This window comes from Arachis ipaensis, chromosome B1 (genome assembly GCF_059453495.1).
Source record: "Arachis ipaensis isolate K30076 ecotype BB chromosome B1, ASM5945349v1, whole genome shotgun sequence".
Classification (NCBI taxonomy): domain Eukaryota; kingdom Viridiplantae; phylum Streptophyta; class Magnoliopsida; order Fabales; family Fabaceae; genus Arachis; species Arachis ipaensis.
In genome coordinates, this window is record NC_142436.1 from 44,934,276 (window position 1) to 44,946,760 (window position 12,485).

Here is a 12,485-nt window from a genome sequence, read left to right on the forward strand (position 1 = left end):
CTTAAAATAGCTAAATTTAATTCACCTTGATCCCATTAGATGCCTTAATATGTTTGTTAAATGATTTCAGGTTTAGAAGGTAAAGATTGGATTGAGGAAACGAAGGAAAAACATGTAAAAATGGAGAACTCGAAGAAATGAAGGAATTGGAAATCTATCAATCCTGACCTCTTCGCACTTAATCAATCATAACTTGAGCTACAGAGGTAAATTGAGTAAATTGAGTATGGTGAAGAACTTTAGGAGGAGATGTAATGTGCATATGCTAGGCTTGATAGATACAAAAAAAGAAGTTATGACTAAATTTGACGTAGTGCAACTGTGGGGTAATGATGTCGTAGGGTGGGAGTTTGTGGGATCGGAAGGTGCATCTGGTGGTCTGCTGTTGATGTGGGACGAAACGATTTTCAACATGAACAATTGTCATAAAGGAGCTAGATGGTTATGTGTGGACGGAGTGCTGGTTAAAAATAATTTTCGATGTGCCTTCTGTTTAGTGTATGGTGAGCATGTTAGGGAGGAAAAGCTTATTGTGTGGGAAGAGCTAAGCTTCATTTCAGGCTTATGTCAAGTACCTTTTTGTTTTATGGGGGATTGATAAACCCCATTTGTAGGGTTTATCTTGTGCTTGATTTAGGGGATTTTATACCCTTTTTACCCACATTTATCCATTGAAATAGCATGGTTTTATAACTTCTCCTTTAATTGTGCTTAAGAGTGAAAACATGCTTTTTAGGACTTAAAATAGCTAAATCTAATTCTCCTTGATTCCATTAGATGTCTTGATATGTTTGCTAAGTGATTTAGATTTAGGAGGCGAGGATTGGACCAAGGGAATGTAGGAAAAGCATGTAGAAATGGAGAACTCATGGAGAAATAAAAGAAACGCAAAAGCTGTCAACCCGACCTCTTCGCACTTAATCGGCCATAACTTGAGCTACAGAGGTCCAAATGATGCGGTTCCAGTTGGGTTGAAAATCTAACATCCGGGGCTTCGAAACGATATAAGATTTGCTATGGTTGAACCGCGCATGGTGACGCGTACGCGCATAGTACGCGCACGCGCCGTTGCTGCCACCTGGTTCACTTAAAGCAAAACGTGGCCAGCGAATTCTAAAGCCTTGTGGGCCCAATCCAACTCATTTCTGATGCTATTTAAGCCAAGGATTGAAGGGGGAATGAAGATACTTTTCATACTTTAGAAGTTAGTTACCATTAGTTTAGTTTTAGCTTAGTTTAGTAGTGAGAGTTAGTTTCTAGAGAGAGAAGCTCTCACTTCTCTCTAGAATTAGGATTAGGTTTAGTGCAATAATCTTAGATCTAGATTTTAATTCATGCTTTCATCTCCTTCTACCTCTCAATTCTTTGTTGCTACATTCATCTTCTTCTATTCTTTTGTTGTAATGTCCTTTATGTTGTTCTTATATTTTGTTGTAGATCTAGTATTGTTCCTTCTACATTCTTTCAATTCAATAAGAGGTAATTCATAATAAATGTGTCTTCTTTGCTTTTCTATTGTTGATCTCTTGTTTTTGTAGTTGTAGATTCCTTTAATTCTTGCAATTAATAATGTTTACTTCTATTGCACTTTATGTGTTTGTTGAAATGTCTCTTTTAGTTTTAGTGTAGATTTTGTTCCTCTTGGCCTAGGTAGAGTAATTAGTGACACTTGAGTTATCTAATTCCTTTGTTGATTGATAATTGGAGAGATTGCTAATTGGTTTGGAGTGCACTAAAGCTAGTCTTTCCTTGGGAGTTGGCTAGAACTTGTGGCTCAAGTCAATTCATCCACTTGACTTTCCTTTATTTAGTAAGGGTTAACTAAGTGGTAGCAATGAACAATTCTCATCACAATTGAGAAGGATAACTAGGATAGGACTTCTAGTTCTCACACCTTACCAAGAGCCTTTTATAGTTGTTAGTTTACTTTTCTTGCCATTTATAATTCTTGTCTAAAAATCCTAAAAACCCCAAATATAACTCACAACCGATAACAAGACACTTCATTACAATTCCTAGGGAGGACGATCCGAGGTTTGAATACTTCGATTATTAATTTTAGGGGTTTGTTACTTATGACAAACAATCTTTTGTATGAAAGGATTATTGTTGGTTTAGAAACTATACTTGCAACGAGAATTTATTTGTGAAATTCTAAACCGTCAAAAATCCGTTCATCAGGGATTTCAATGAGATTGTTCAAGTAGAGGAAAGGAAGGGGGCTACTTCTATGCCGATTTCTGCAGTTGAGTTTAGGAGAATGTTTGGTCACTTTATTGAGAATTCTAAGGTCATGCATTTTGGGAATAAGATATGGGATCCGGGAATACATGAGGATCAATTTTGGGAGCCCATGGTTTGTGAAGAACTCCATCAAGGCTTGAAGATATTAAAATTGAAGAATGGAGCTTATTGGAGATTCAAGCATTGGTGGATGTTCAAGGATAGCTTCAAGCACAAGCCACCTTGAGAGGAGCGCCCCATAAGTCCAACTTAAGGACAATAAACAAAAGTGCTAGGTGGGAAACACCCCACCATGGTAAAATCCTTTCATTTTCTCTTTTGTATATATTGGTAGAATTAGTTTAATTTCATGTTTTGTTTAGTTAGTTGGGTATGTTTGGTAGTTTAAGTATGTTAAATAAGGTTTTATGGTGTTTTGGTAGCTGTTTGGAGGTTTGGAATGCTTGGATTGGTGCAAAAACATAAAAAAAAAAATTTTGAAAAACAAAGCACCATCCACGCGTACGCGTACATGGCGCGTACGCGCACTTCCAGCATTTTCGACCATCCACGCGCGCGTGCCATGCGTGCGTACGCGCGGATTGAGAAGTTCCAACCTCCATACATTTTCCAGAGAGTTGTGCCTGCGCCGCGCCAACGTTGTGCCTCTGGCACAAACCCCACTTGCGCACACGCGCACACGACGCGTACGCGCCATTATCGAAATAAGCCAACGACGCGCGCGCGCCATGTGTGCGTACGCGCGGATTTCTTTCTCCCATCCACTTTTCTTTTCTTCTCCTCTTTCCAATTCTTTCCTTCTCCTTTCTTCTTCCCTTCTCCTACCCCTCATCCAACACTTCCAAACACCATGGATAACCATTTATTTTAGTTAGTTAATTAGTTAGTTAGTTAGTTGATTAGCTAGTTTTAGTTTAGTTTTCATTTTATTTTCTATCTTTTCATCATAAGTGTTGGAGTATTGACTTTGTTTACTATACATTGCTATATCCCTTATTGCCTAAATGCTATTTTAGCATGAATATTTTTAGATAATCTTTGTTGGATTCTATGATTGAGGTTATATTTTCCTACTTGATTTTGAGTTCTTCATGCTTACCTTTTGAAAAATACCAAGTGATGAGAATTGTCTTCGAGCTTATAACTCTTTTGAATTGCATGTTGTAGCTAGCCATCATGTGATTTGAACAGTATTCTTTGATTAGGCAATCTCTTGATGGATGATGTTGAGCATTTACCTTAATGCATTATATTTCATGATTATATCCATCCATATGTTTGACTTGAATGCTTTCATGCTTCTCTAATGCTTGTCTTACCTTACAAGCTTACTTAAAGCATCTCAAGCACACTAGGATAAGTGAAGTGCATGCTTCTTTTGTGACATAGCTTTTATGCTAATGTGTGTTCTAAACCGCGCAATTTAGAATTCACACACCTAATAGTTCTTAATGTCACACTAATTCACTCACCTCATTCTAGTGATTCACCTCATTCCAACAATGTATGCTTCCTTGCTTTTATATCTTCTCATCTTATGGTGTTGTATTTTTGTTTTTCATAACGAATGCACCACAAGCAACCATGGAAACGGAAGAAAGAACACATAGCAATCCGGAGAGTCGCCGTACCCCCTTCCTCATCTTTAAGTGCACCGAGGACGGTGCAAACTTTTAAGTGTGGGGAGGTCGTCCGACCGATCGGCGATCTTGGGTGACAAATTTCTAATTCCAATACTTTTGCATTTCATTTTAGGTTTTTAGGATTTTTTTTACTTTCATTTTCTTATTTTTGCATATGTATACACAATAAGCTTAGTCAAAATAATGAAATTTTTCAAGGATTTCTATCTATAGGGCACCTCAATTGATTTGAGTGAAAACTTTTCATAGAACTTGCTTGAATTATATATATTGTGGATCATGTTTTTGAGCTAAGAATACAAACAAGTGAGATTTGAGCCTAATAGCGTGGTTACATCTTATAACCACTTATTTTTCCTTCTTGTGTGCATTATTCTCTTTCTATGATTGTAATCTTTGATTTGTTTGATTCTTTATGTCCATTATTTTGTGTATTCATGCATTTATATGATTGAGGCCATCATTTCATTAGCTCACTTACCCAAATGGCCTTACCTTTTATCTTCCTTTGTTAGCCAAATTTGAGCCTACGCTTAACCCACTTGTTCTTATTTTAGCACATTACAAGCCTTTAAGTGAAAAACAATAATTGTTCCTTATTTGGATCTTTGATTAGCTTAGGCTAGTGTGTGTGAGTATCATTCAAGTGTGGGAACCTTGGGACATTGGGTGAATAAAAGGGTGTATTTTGTATTGCTATTAAAAATATTGGAGATTGGGTACATACACATGTATTGCTCAAGTGTAAAACCTTATGCATTGATGCTCTTGTATATAGAAAGAAAAAATGAGAAAAATAAAAGAAAAAGAAATAAAAGTGAAAAAGAAAAAACAATATGGAAAAGAAAAGAAAAGAATAGAAAAAAAAAAGAAGAAGAAAAAAATAATAAAAAGGGGATAAAATGCCCCAAAGTGAAGCTCAATAAGATCAATGCATAAGTGTTGCGAAATGAAAAAGAAAATGCATGAGTATGTGAAAAAGTGAAGAATGGGTAGTTAGGTTAGAACTTAATTGTATAGGTTATTATATGGGTTAAGTGGAAAGATTAAGCTTATCAAAGATTCAAATTCCAAGCTCACTTAACCAAATATGCATCCTACCTTGACCCTAACCCCATTACAACCTATGAAAAGACCTCATGATATATGTATGTATGCATGAAATATTTGTTGATTGTTAGAAGAAAAACAAATCTTATAAAGCATGATTAGGAGAGAATTGAGAGAATCAACCCTAAACACTTGAGTGAATAGAGTGCAAACACTACCGGTGAGGGTTTGATGCTCAATTACATGTTTTCACCTATGATCATAATTTTCATGCAAGTTTGTAAAAATATTTAATAACTCAATTCAATTGTGGATTAGACTTGCTAGTCCTTAGCCCTTGTGCATATATGTTTCTTGGGAATTGATTTATTTTGACCAAGCACTTGCATTCATTTAGATAGTTGCATATAGGTAGATTGCATTTAGTTAGTTTCCATTGAATAAATGCCATACCCTTACTTCATTCTTGGTTTAAGCATGAGGACAGGCTTGGTTTAAGTGTGGGGAGGTTGATAAACCCCATTTGTAGGGTTTATCTTGTGCTTGATTTAGGGGATTTTATACCCTTTTTACCCACATTTATCCATTGAAATAGCATGGTTTTATAACTTCTCCTTTAATTGTGCTTAAGAGTGAAAACATGCTTTTTAGGACTTAAAATAGCTAAATCTAATTCTCCTTGATTCCATTAGATGTCTTGATATGTTTGCTAAGTGATTTAGATTTAGGAGGCGAGGATTGGACCAAGGGAATGTAGGAAAAGCATGTAGAAATGGAGAACTCATGGAGAAATAAAAGAAACGCAAAAGCTGTCAACCCGACTTCTTCGCACTTAATCGGCCATAACTTGAGCTACAGAGGTCCAAATGATGCGGTTCCAGTTGGGTTGAAAATCTAACATCCGGGGCTTCGAAACGATATAAGATTTGCTATGGTTGAACCGCGCATGGTGACGCGTACGCGCATAGTACGCGCACGCGCCGTTGCTGCCACCTGGTTCACTTAAAGCAAAACGTGGCCAGCGAATTCTAAAGCCTTGTGGGCCCAATCCAACTCATTTCTGATGCTATTTAAGCCAAGGATTGAAGGGGGAATGAAGATACTTTTCATACTTTAGAAGTTAGTTACCATTAGTTTAGTTTTAGCTTAGTTTAGTAGTGAGAGTTAGTTTCTAGAGAGAGAAGCTCTCACTTCTCTCTAGAATTAGGATTAGGTTTAGTGCAATAATCTTAGATCTAGATTTTAATTCATGCATTCATCTCCTTCTACCTCTCAATTCTTTGTTGCTACATTCATCTTCTTCTATTCTTTTGTTGTAATGTCCTTTATGTTGTTCTTATATTTTGTTGTAGATCTAGTATTGTTCCTTCTACATTCTTTCAATTCAATAAGAGGTAATTCATAATAAATGTGTCTTCTTTGCTTTTCTATTGTTGATCTCTTGTTTTTGTAGTTGTAGATTCCTTTAATTCTTGCAATTAATAATGTTTACTTCTATTGCACTTTATGTGTTTGTTGAAATGTCTCTTTTAGTTTTAGTGTAGATTTTGTTCCTCTTGGCCTAGGTAGAGTAATTAGTGACACTTGAGTTATCTAATTCCTTTGTTGATTGATAATTGGAGAGATTGCTAATTGGTTTGGAGTGCACTAAAGCTAGTCTTTCCTTGGGAGTTGGCTAGAACTTGTGGCTCAAGTCAATTCATCCACTTGACTTTCCTTTATTTAGTAAGGGTTAACTAAGTGGTAGCAATGAACAATTCTCATCACAATTGAGAAGGATAACTAGGATAGGACTTCTAGTTCTCACACCTTACCAAGAGCCTTTTATAGTTGTTAGTTTACTTTTCTTGCCATTTATAATTCTTGTCTAAAAATCCTAAAAACCCCAAATATAACTCACAACCGATAACAAGACACTTCATTACAATTCCTAGGGAGGACGACCCGAGGTTTGAATACTTCGGTTATTAATTTTAGGGGTTTGTTACTTATGACAAACAATCTTTTGTATGAAAGGATTATTGTTGGTTTAGAAACTATACTTGCAACGAGAATTTATTTGTGAAATTCTAAACCGTCAAAAATCCGTTCATCAGGGATTTCAATGAGATTGTTCAAGTAGAGGAAAGGAAGGGGGCTACTTCTATGCCGATTTCTGCAGTTGAGCTTAAATCTTGGATTCAAGATATGGAGCTCGTGGATCTCGCATTATCTGATCATAAGTTCACATGGTTCAGGGGTCAGTCTTGTAGTCGTATTGATAGAGTACTGGTAAGCTTGGAGTGGCTGGAAGAGTTTCCTGAAACAGGGTTACGAGGAGGACCACGAGGGCTGTCAGACCATTGTCCTCTGGTTATGGATATAACAAGGATGGGTGGGGGGGGCAAGCCTTTTCGGAGTTTGGATTCTTGGTTTACTCATGATGGGTTCTTGAGGATGGTGAAGGAAGAATGGAGGAGCATAGGGGAGAGCCAATTCTTAGACAAGCTGAAGGCTATGACGGTTCCACTGCGCAAATGGCATAGAGAAAATTTTGGAAATATGGATAGGAGGATTAATAGATTTGAAGAGGAGATTAGGAAAGTTGATGAATTGGTGAGCAATGGAGTGCATGATGGAACAGCGGAAGCAAGGAGGAAGGCGCTAGTGAGCTCATGTAAGAGATGGTATATCAGGAAGGAGATCCATTGGAAGCAGATGTCTCGATCCAGACATGCTAAGGAGATGGACAGAAACACTAGGTACTTCCACAATATAGCCTCGACAAGGAGGAGGAACAATCGGATTGATGCCTTGAGAATTCATGGAAGATTAGTTAGGAATCAACCCCGAATTAAAGTTGCTATAAGAGATTTCTATAAGGATTTGTACCATCAGGAGACCTCACCTAATATAGGATTTCGGGATGGGCTGGTAAGGCAGATATCTGAGGAAGAAGTAGCAGGGCTGGAGTTGATGCCAACTGCTGAAGAAATAAAGAATGCTGTGTGGGATTGTGAGTCAACAAAAGCACCAGGGTGTGATGGGTATAACATGAATTTTATAAAGAAGTGCTGGGATGAAATTGGGAAGGAGTTCATTGAAGCAGTCATGGGGTTTTTTCGGTCGGCTAGGCTCCCTACGGATTCGAATATCACTTGGGTGGCTTTGGCACCAAAGTTTGTTGGAGCTATAAAAATCAAAGATCTCCGGCCAATTAGTATGGTGGGTTGTGTGTATAAGGTTATCTCTAAGGTGCTAGTTCGGAGAATGCGAAACGTGATGTCAGGCTTAGTAGGCGAGACTCAAAGTGCGTTTGTGCAAGGCAGGAAGATTCATGATGGGGCTTTGATAGCCTGTGAAACTGTGCAGTGGATTAAGGCAAGAAGAAGGAGCTCAGCGATAATTAAACTGGACTTTCAAAAGGCATATGATAGGGTCAAATGGAGTTTTTTGGATATAGTTCTGCAGAAGATGGGATTTGGTCAGAAGTGGCGGGGTTGGATTAAGGAATGTGTATGTTCGGCGTCTATGTCGGTACTAATAAATGGATTCCCTTCAAAGCCATTCAAAATGGAAAGGGGTCTACGACAAGGAGATCTGTTGTTGCCCTTTCTATTTGTGCTAGTTGTTGATGTCCTTCATCGGATGATCGGAGAGGCGGTAACAAATGGGCGCATTGCTCCGCTTTTGGTAGGACGAGATCATATTGAGCTGTCACACTTGCAGTTTGCGGATGATACAATATTGTTCTGTCCTCCAGAGGAAGAGACTATCAGGAATTACAAGCGCTTATTGCGCTGCTTTAAACTGATGTCTGGGTTGAGTATTAATTTTGAGAAGTCCAGTTTCATTCCAGTTAATTGTGATGAGTGTTGGACGAGACAGATGTGTCAGCTTTTGGGATGTAAGGAAGCCTCTTTGCCAGTCCGATACCTTGGAATCTCTCTGGGAGCAAACCCAAGGTTAGTTAAGACTTGGAAACCGGTAATTGATAAGGTGGAAGAAAAGTTAAGCTTGTGGAAGGCGAAGACTCTCAATAAAGCGGGCAAGCTAGTTCTCATTAAGTCTGTCCTCAATAGCCTGCCTATATACTATCTCAGCCTGTACAAGATGTCAAAGGCAGTAGCAGAAAAGTTGATCTCACTGCAAAGACGGTTCTTGTGGAGTAAGGAGGATGGGAAGTTAGGGATGCCACTAGTGAGATGGGAGATAGTGATGGCTCCTAGAAAGGCGGGCGGGTTAGGAGTGGGAGATGCATTGGTTAGGAATACAGCCCTTTTATTCAAGTGGTGGTGGAGGTTTTCGAAAGAGGATTGCCCCTTATGGAAGAAAGTAGTTTGCTCTTGTAACAGCATGAATCCCTCTGTAATGCTGTGTGGTCAGCCTATTCCTTCAAGAGGGGCCCTTGGAGAGATATTTGTCAGCTCCAGATCAGGGAGCCATATATCAGAGAAAAGATGATCAGAGGGTTATCTATGGATGTAGGAAATGGCAGAACAATCAAGTTCTGGGAGGATATCTGGTTGCCTAGTGGAAGGTTGAAAGAGATGTTCCCAAGACTTTTCTCGGTCTCAAATCTCACAGGATCTGTTATAGGAGAGTGCGGGTTTTGGGATGGGTTAGAATGGATCTGGAGTTTCCAGTGGAGGAGAGAATTATTTCAGTGGGAGCTGGAGCTCTTACACCAACTCCATGAGGTCTTGCAGTCAGGTAGAATAACAACTGAGAGGGAGGATAGGGTGGTTTGGAAATATGATAGGTATTTTTACTACTAATTCCTTTGTGCAGGTAATGCAGAAAGCAGCACTCCCGGAGGAAATTACGAGCTATAGCTTCACTAGCGCTATTTGGAGGGGTTTTGCTCCACCAAGGGTTGAGTTATTTTCATGGTTTGTTTTGGTTGAGAGGGTGAATACTAAGGAGAGGCTATGCAAATTAGGAGTCATTGACCAGCATGATAATATGTGTGTTTTATGTGTAAGTCTGTTGAATCTGCTTATCATCTATTTATTGGCTGTGAGATCACTTGGCAGGTGTGGTGTGCATGGCTATTCGCTCTTGGAAGGATATGGGCTATGCCGGGTACAATAAAGCAACATTTTGAGAGCTGGTCGAATGCTTCACAAAGAAAGAATGAGCGGAGGCGGTGGTTGATTGGGTTTTTTACTGTTATCTGGGCAATTTGGATAGAAAGGAATGGTAGAGTCTTCAATAATAAAGGCTCAGGGGTGATGGAAATAATAAACAGATCCTTTATGCTCTCCGATGAGTGGCTTGGTGGTGAACCTCCTGGTCGTTGATGGCAATGCCGAAGATGACTAGGGGTACTTTACTTTTGTGTTGACCCATGGTGGTCTGTACGTTTAGTAGCCTGTTACTTATGTTCTGCTGCTCCACCTTGTTGTGTTGAGCACTATTTATTTCAAAAAAAAACTTGAGCTACAGATGTCCAAATGAGGCGGTTCTAGTTGCATTGAAAAGCGAACATCCGCGGCTTCAAAATGACATAAAATTTGCCATAGTTGCTTGGTGTTTAGAAACATGTATGCGTAATGTACACGTACACGTGAGAAGTTGCACATGACTCACTAAAGGCAACTCATGGCCAGCGATTTCTGAAGCATTTTAGGCCCAATCTAACTCACTTATGATGCTATTTAACCCAAGGATTGAAGAGAGATGAGGTAATTAGTTGGTTAGTTAGTTTTAGTTTAGTTTTCATCATGCTTTAGTTAGTTTCTAGAGAGAGAAGCTCTCTCCTCTCTCTAGATTAGGGTTCTTAGTTCTTAGATCTAGATCTACTTCTTCTTCTCTTCTAATTTTCCTTTTTCATCTTTAATTGTTCTCTTGTAGTTGTAGAATTCTTCTTCTCTTGTAGTTCTCTTGTAGTTCTTTTGTATTGTTAGTTGTAGTCTATGGATTCACTTGTAGATCTACATTTCCTTTTAATGCAATTCATGATTTCTTTGTTGTTTCATAATTACTTTGGTTCTCTATTGTTGATCTCTTGCTTTTGTAGTTGTAGATTCCCTTAAATCTTGCAATTTATGTGTTGTTTGTTTATATTGCCCACTAGGTGTTTGTTGAAATGCTTCTTCTAGTTATGAGTTTGATTTTTGTTCCTCTTGGCTTAGGTTGAGTAATTGGTGACTCTTGAATTATCAAACTCTCTTGTTGATTGATGATTGGAAGTTGCTAATTAACTTGAATGTCACTAAAGCTAGTCTTTCACTTTGATTAGACTAGGACTTGTGGTCTCAAGTTGATTGTATCCACTTGACTTTCCTTCATAGTTAGAGGTTAACTAAGTGGGAGCAATGAACAATTCTCATGTCACAATTGATGATGATAATTAAGATAGGACTTCTAATTCTCATACCTTGCCAAGAGCTTCCTTAATTGTTAGTTTATTTCTTTTACCATTTACATTTCTTGTTTCTTATCTCAAAAACCCCAAAGGATACTTCATAGCCAATAATTGAACACTCCATTGCAATTCTTAGGGAAAACGACCCGAGGTTTGAATACTTCGGTTATTTTTATTGGGGTTGACCTAGTGACAACCATATTTTGTTTGATGTGAGGATTGTTTGTTGGTTTAGAAACTATACTTGCAATGAGATTTTATTTGTGAAATTCTAAACCACAAAAAAATCTATTCATCAAAATGGCGTCGTTGCCGGAGAATTGCAATGGTGTTATGTTATTGGCTATTGTGAATATGTTCATATTGTGAATATCTTTCCCTTTGGTCAATTCTTGGTTTTGCTAGTAATTAGTAGTTTACTTTTTCTTTGCCTTTTTGAGATTTTTTGTTTTGATTTCCTCTTTTTCATATGAATTCTTATCCTTGTGGTTTTGGATATGGTTATGACTATGTTGTAGGTAATGAAGACTTTAATGATGGCTCACATTATGGGAGAGATGAATTCTTGAGAAGGGAGCCATATCCATATGAGCAATCACCATGGCAACCTCCTCAACCAAGCTATTATGATTGCAACCCCTTCTATGATGCATATCATTCCAATGGATATGATGGTTCTTATCATGATTATGCCACTCAACCACCATCATTCTATGCACCATACTCTCAACATAGTCTTCAAACACCATCATTCCAAACACTATACTCCCAATCCACATCCTATTTCCATCAATCACCTCCACACAATCCTAATCCATATCCTCCATATGCACACACTTATAACCATTATGAACAAGCACCCGTGGAACCACCACCACTTCAACATCACTACCCTATGAATGATACACTTGGTATCATTTCTCAAGAGCAAAAAGAGCTCCAAACCGCACTCACTAGTTTTACCTTCGCCTTTCAAGAGCTTATATCCCGTATACCTCTATCTTCTACTAATAATCAAAACACCTTCCAACCACCAAGCTTTGATGAACCTCCTTTCCAACCACATAATGATCTCTCCATCCCACCACCACCCTCTATAAAAGAACATCCGTATCCATCAATCCAAGAGCAACATAATCTCAATTATGTGATTGACATGGACCAAGAGAGAAGGGATCGTCTTAGGGAATTGATAGATC

The 12,485-nt window shown here is 38.3% G+C and overlaps 1 protein-coding gene across 1 annotated transcript; it reads left to right on the forward strand.

Moving 5' to 3' along the window:
- Positions 1 to 9,394: 9,394 nt before the first annotated feature.
- LOC107606331 (uncharacterized) lies at positions 9,395 to 10,219 on the forward strand. Its single transcript, XM_016308385.1, has 3 exons — positions 9,395 to 9,616; positions 9,708 to 9,896; positions 9,953 to 10,219. Exons 1-3 carry the CDS (start codon positions 9,395 to 9,397, stop codon positions 10,217 to 10,219), a joined length of 678 nt encoding a protein of 225 aa, XP_016163871.1.
- The last annotated feature ends 2,266 nt before the right edge of the window (positions 10,220 to 12,485 follow it).

Excerpts from the sequence above, each read along its gene's own strand:
- LOC107606331 (XM_016308385.1), top strand. The coding sequence starts at position 9,395 with ATGGATGTAGGAAATGGCAGAACAATCAAGTTCTGGGAGGATATCTGG. Across the intron at positions 9,617-9,707 it reads TCTTACACCAACTCCATGAG|GTAATGCAGAAAGCAGCACT; the intron begins GTCTTGCAGTCA and ends TCCTTTGTGCAG. Across the intron at positions 9,897-9,952 it reads ATAATATGTGTGTTTTATGT|GTGTGGTGTGCATGGCTATT; the intron begins GTAAGTCTGTTG and ends ATCACTTGGCAG.